The sequence below is a fragment of the Hemiscyllium ocellatum genome, chromosome 10 (assembly GCF_020745735.1).
Source record: "Hemiscyllium ocellatum isolate sHemOce1 chromosome 10, sHemOce1.pat.X.cur, whole genome shotgun sequence".
NCBI classification, from domain to species: domain Eukaryota; kingdom Metazoa; phylum Chordata; class Chondrichthyes; order Orectolobiformes; family Hemiscylliidae; genus Hemiscyllium; species Hemiscyllium ocellatum.
Genome location: NC_083410.1, coordinates 26,701,314 through 26,707,289, shown reverse-complemented (window position 1 = coordinate 26,707,289; position 5,976 = coordinate 26,701,314). Strand labels below are relative to the sequence as shown.

Genomic DNA, 5,976 nt, shown 5'->3' with positions numbered 1-5,976 from the left:
TTCAGGTCAGTGATCTCTGCAAAGTTTCATTTTTTGATCCCCCCCCACCACTCAACCTTTGGCTATCCATTCTGTTAATTTTAAACCCAGGCTAAGGATACATACTTCTATCTCATCACTGTTACTGAATAACCAGACTACTTGCCTAATATGTGGTACTGTATAAGCATACATTACCACTGATTAATTATTGGGAAGACCGAAGCCAATTTGTACAATCCCTACCATGAACTGTTCTCCAGCTATCAATTCCATTCCCTTCCCTTATAACTTTCTGAATCCAACACAGAGTGTTTGCAACCTCAGTGTCACTTTAACCCAAATGCCAGTGTCATCATCATGATAGGCTATATTCAACTAAAACAATGCCTGACTGCTCCCTATCTGAGCTCATTTGCTGCTAGAATCCAAATCCATGCCTTTTTTATTTATTCAGCAATATAAACCTTGCTGGTTGGGCAAAACTTTATGACCATCCCTGCTTATCCTTGAAAAGGTAGCCTTCCTTACCCACTGTCATCCATTGGTATAGGTAGATCTCAGGGCTGTGGGGGAGGGAGTCCAGGATTTTGACCCAACAACACTGAAGGAAGAGCAATTATTTTTATTACTGTTTTGTACTCATATAATTCTGGCCTCTTCAAGAGCCATGATTGTAAGTGTTTCACTTTGGTGGTCATGCCTAAAGCTAGCTAGATCCTAAGTTCTTGAATCCTTTATGCCTCCCTATCTATATTCAAGGCTTGGATAGCCAGATTTTTGATAAGTGAGGGAACCTAGTGTTATAGAGAAAAGGCTGGAAAATAGAGTGGAGAATTAACAGATCAGCCATTGTCTTATTGTATAACAGAGCAGACATGTTGGGCTGAAATAGTCCACATCTGATCAAATACCTTATGGTCTTATTTCTCTTTATTCCTATAACATGTTCTTTAAAGCTCACCTCTTTGGCCAAACTTTTGGTCACCTCTACTAAAATGTCTTTACATGGTATATTCCACATTTTGTACCAAACATTCTTGCAAAGTGTTTTGGAAGATTTAATTACAATATATTTTCTCTATAAATAAATATATCTTCTGGTTGTTATTGAAAGATGCAACATGAACCAAAAACAATGCTGGGAGTAAAATGTAAAATATTCATTGAAGATACACAATATTAATTGCATTATGGCAATTCTGAAATGCTAACCATAAATTATGCCACAAGAACAATTGAGAAAATTACAGGGAAACAAGTGCAATTAAAAATGCAAAAATAGAGTAACTGAAAACAAAGACTGCAAAAATTACATAGGTTTTTTTCTGGTCTCCTAGAATAGTTATAATACAATGTTTAGAAGAACTGCACAAGATTACAGAAATAAAATATTTCAAATTGTTATTTAAAATTGTGCAATTAATGCTACAGTCCAAATTTTTCAAGACATCTAAGAAGAGGAATCATTGAATATTGGTGGATAGATTAGTGTAATAAATATGTGCAACAGCAAAGCAGAAAGCTAACTGGGTGCACAACTAGTGGAATATAAAGCACATTTCAAAAAGTGATCTTTTGGCTGCATAGGCCATTAGTACAATCACGTATAGAGCATTATGTACAAATCTAAGCACAGTCATAGAAATATCCAGACACTGAAAACAGCACTAATAGTAACATCCTAAGGCATCTGGAACGTGAAGAGAGGGTTAAAAAGCCTGGAAACGTTTAATCAAGGGAGGAAAAAAGGCTTGAATAGTATACTATTGAGACATTCAGGATTATTAAGGAGATGGTCAAGACAATTTTAAGATTTCTGCCAATGTTAGAAGCAACATGAAGCTTAGAAGAGATCAGGTTTAATACCTTTATGTCAGGGTTGGTTGCATGCAAGGAATATATTACCCAGAAAGAAAATGGGGGAAAAAAGTGAGAAATTTTAAAGGAGAGTTGGATAGAAATGAAATGGGCCCTAGAAGGGTAGTGTGGTTTTTAGGAATAGTAGTCTTTTCAGCCCGATACCTTTTAAAGTAGCTTTTTGCTATGATATTAGCATTAGGTTCAGTGCCATACTGTGTTGTAGCCTTTAGGAATGATTACTCCAACAAAATTGCTACTTTCCTGCATCTGCCTGCAGTCTGCAGCTTCATGGAAGTCTGATATGGTAATATTTCACTATCAACATTTATGCAAAAAAGGTTCTAGAGCAGCAACAATTCCATTCCAAACATACAAATAATCAAAATGGTACACTGGGCAAGAGTTTCTATCTGAATTTTAAAATTACTAACCAAGACATTTATCAGAAGTTTGTTATATTTATTACTTTTGAATAAATTCATTCCACACTCATGCATTTTGGCGATACAAAAGATGTCCATTCATACTTACACATGCGCTTATAATTTGATTTTAAATTATTTACTGCATTGCTATCCAATAGAAATCACTAGCCAGCCAAAGACTTACAACAACACTGTTTTAGATACCTTGACTAATTTTGTAGAACATGCCTTTCAGATACATAAATATACTTTGTATCTATGCAATAACTTGTCTGGTGTTTCTACATGTGACTCCAGACCCACAGCTATGTGGTTGATTCTTAAGTGCTCTCTAGGCAATTAATTGTGGGCAATAAATGCTGGCTTAGCCAGCAAAGCCCACATTCTCTGAACAAATAAAAAGAAAATTCAGTCAACCCCGCTGACTCGAATGTTTTTTAGCTCTGTACTATTCCACAGCCCTACACACCAGCTGAGATATATATGGTCTAAATTCTGATCTCTTGATCATTCCTGATTTTCACTTCATTTTTGAGACCCATGCTTAGAGGTTGTCGGCTTTGCATTTCCCTCCATAAACCTTACTTCCTTACTATATACCCCATATTTGGGGTATTCTTTTCAATCTATTAGTTTGGCCATGATTTTGGTCATCACTTCTAAGATCTCTTCAGATGAAGTTGTATTACATTTTGCTCGATAATGCTCTTATGAAGTACCAAGGGGTGGTTTATTACATTCAAGTTGTCATGTTATTAGATGTTGGTTTTGATGCACTCATAGGAATTATGACCTGCTAGTCTATTTTTTATCATTCCATCTTGTCAACAAATGGACAGAAAGATTAAAATATATATGCATATGGTCATACTGGTAAATATTAATACCCCATATCCTTTATTGACATTGAAAACTCTTCTATTATTCATGAACCAGAAATTAGTAGCACCTAGTTCATAATAAGCCATGTTCAGCTAGTGATTAAAATATTGAATAACAGCTCTACTGTTGCAATAAATAATTAAATATTTTATATTTAATAAATAAATATACATGAATAAAAGTTTCAGAAAATAAAAATCTGTTAAATGTACATGTAAAAATTATTAAAATCCTCAATAATGGGTATGTACATTTGTGAAGGGTTAATTAGCATATACATTGATAAGCTTTGGCACTAATTCAAAACTTAAATACAATTTGTTGGCTCTATAGCTCAATCATGTTCATTTTTACATAGATAATAAGCATGCAAATCTATTCATTTCATATCATTTTCTCTGTTATAACAATGGTTCCCCACATATTTTGGTAGTGTTTCTCTGGAGTACTTGAATTTGATTTCAAGAATTTCGCAGTCATGTTCCCCTCTGGTTGGGACCAGTCCACACCTTGTATAACAAGGTGCGTTGAGGGCTGAAAGCTATGTCCGCATATCCCATCATGAAACCAAAAAAGAACTACGTTACTTTTAAATATCTGTCCCCCTTCTCCAGCGATGCACAGCCATGCTACGACATGTTAAGTTTCATTCTCTGGCAAAATTAAGCCTCACATTTTTCTCGTTCTATCAACTCACGTTCAATGCGGCTACCAGAAATCCAATCCACAAACAGAATTCACTTACAATACATGCAGACATGGTCAGCCTGCATCCGTACGGTATTAAACCCGACAGTGCAGTTAGATAGAATCGAGTGGCAATTTTCGTCTTAGATTCAGGCAATTTATCATTAAGCAGCAGTGTATATAGCAATTCTGTTCAGCACCTTCTGCACCCGATATGTTAAAAACAAAAGATTTTTTATCGTGTTATGTCAGCCAACTTTGCAATGTCCCTGATTTTCAACGCCAGTACTTAATCTGTGATGGGGTGACCCAGCTAAAAAATGTATCAAAAAGTATAACACGCCATGCAGTATCATTAGAGGACTATTTTGTATTTGATGCAACAGCATGCTCCGGCAGAAACAATTAATTCACGTTCAAAAATGCCTCTCAGGGAAAATTCGAAGTCTTGTGGTACGCTACAGGACATCCACACAGCGGAATGTCGATATTCCTAAAGGCAATGGCTTCAGGGACTGGGGTATGGGCAATTCCTTGATGCTGGCTGGGAATCTGGACGGTGGGAGGCATTTCAAAATGCCCTGCATCGAGATGAGGAATAAAGTGGCGGGTGCTTTCCCGCAGAGGTAGTTGTATTTCTCCTCCCCCAGCAGCCCATTCCACTCGGTCGGGTTGTCCTCCAAAGCCCTCTTCATTTTGAACTGCAGGCTGGACATGAACAGCAGCAGCTGGTCGATGCAGAGCCTCTTGGACTCGACGTTGACCTTTGACACCCGGAGTTGCTCCAGGATGACATCGAGAGGGGTCAGCCCCTTGCTGTCCACGATCTTGGGTGAGGCGCCGCTGCCCAGTAACATGAGCACCGTCTCGGCCCGCAGCAACTCACACGCCAGGTGCAAGGGGGTCTTCCCGTCCTCGATGTGGAAGCAGCCTTTCCGGTTGATGTAGGACCTGAAGCCCGGCAGTTGGTGGGTTATCTTCAGGATCAGCCCGAGGATGTCCTTGCGGTCATACCTGACCGCCATGGCGAGGTGAGGGGCCGAGGAGGGGCAACAGCAGAAGCGATCCCCGGGCACCTCCAGGGCCTCGTCCGGGTAGTGGCTGAGCAGGTACTGGGCGTACGGGAGGTGATTGTGTACCACTGCGTACAGGAGGGCTTCTGAGGGCGAGTAAGTGCGGAGGGTGGTGTTGTCTTCCCAGTAAAACGATTCCATCGTCCTCATGTCCTCTAGCATCCAGACGGGCTTGCGGTCTCTGACTGCCTGGTAAAACATATAGGAGAGGAACTTACACTGTCTTTCATCGTCCGGGCTGGAAGCTGAGTTGCTGCACATCCTACAGGGAGAGGTGCCAGCTAAAGTTGTCCACTCACAGATTGCCAGATGGTCTCCTTATCCCTTTGTTCCCTATTTTTTTTCCCCAAACCCAATAAAAAAAAGATTCACTCCTTACGCGAACCCAAGGGTCAAACCTGTCCATTGCATTTTCACCGCAGTCTTCTGCAACAGTCTCGTCCTTCCAACAGGGCTCAAGGGCTCATCGGGATGCACCTTCCCGGAGAAATCAGCGGCTGGGAGGGGTGGGTAAAAGGGAAACAAACGCTCCGAGACTGCAGTGGGACTCAGACGGAGCCGCATTGGAGCCGGGGAGAGGCACGGAGGCAGCGAGGCTGACGGTAGGGGAGGGGGAAGAGGGATACAGCAAGGCAAGGCGCCTGTCTCTCTCTCTCGCCGCTAGCGCCGCTCATCTGGCGTGCAGACGCCGCTCGGTGGTCCGCAGCGGGGGCTCACGGCTCTCCCTCTCTCTCCTCCGCCTCTGGGAGCGATCCGCCTGGCCGGGCAATCCCGGGGCCACCAGGTTGAGGGTGCAAGTGACCCCCTCCCCGGCCGCCACAGCAGACACGATGGGCAGAAATAAAGGGACAAGGGCAGGCGAAAGTGACACCGGATAGCCGGCACCGAATAGGAAAGCATAATGTGCAGAGAAGGTCAACAGGAAAATTAAGAGGCGAGCGAGCTGAGGAAGGGAAGATAATGCAAAGGGGGGGGGGGGAATTGAGAAGGGGGGGGTCAAAAAAAAGGAAATTAAATGAATGTTAAAATGCAGAGACAGGTTGTACAGAGATATACAAGAGGAGGGA

The 5,976-nt window shown here is 41.6% G+C and overlaps 1 protein-coding gene across 1 annotated transcript; it reads right to left on the bottom strand.

Moving 5' to 3' along the window:
* Positions 1–4,294: 4,294 nt before the first annotated feature.
* zgc:112001 (uncharacterized protein LOC550384 homolog) lies at positions 4,295–5,473 on the bottom strand. The gene is made up of 2 exons (XM_060830851.1): positions 5,289–5,473; positions 4,295–5,171 (listed from the first exon to the last, which is right to left on the bottom strand). The coding sequence occupies exons 1-2, from the start codon at positions 5,471–5,473 to the stop codon at positions 4,295–4,297; spliced, it is 1,062 nt and encodes a 353-aa protein (XP_060686834.1).
* Between the last annotated feature and the right edge of the window lie 503 nt (positions 5,474–5,976).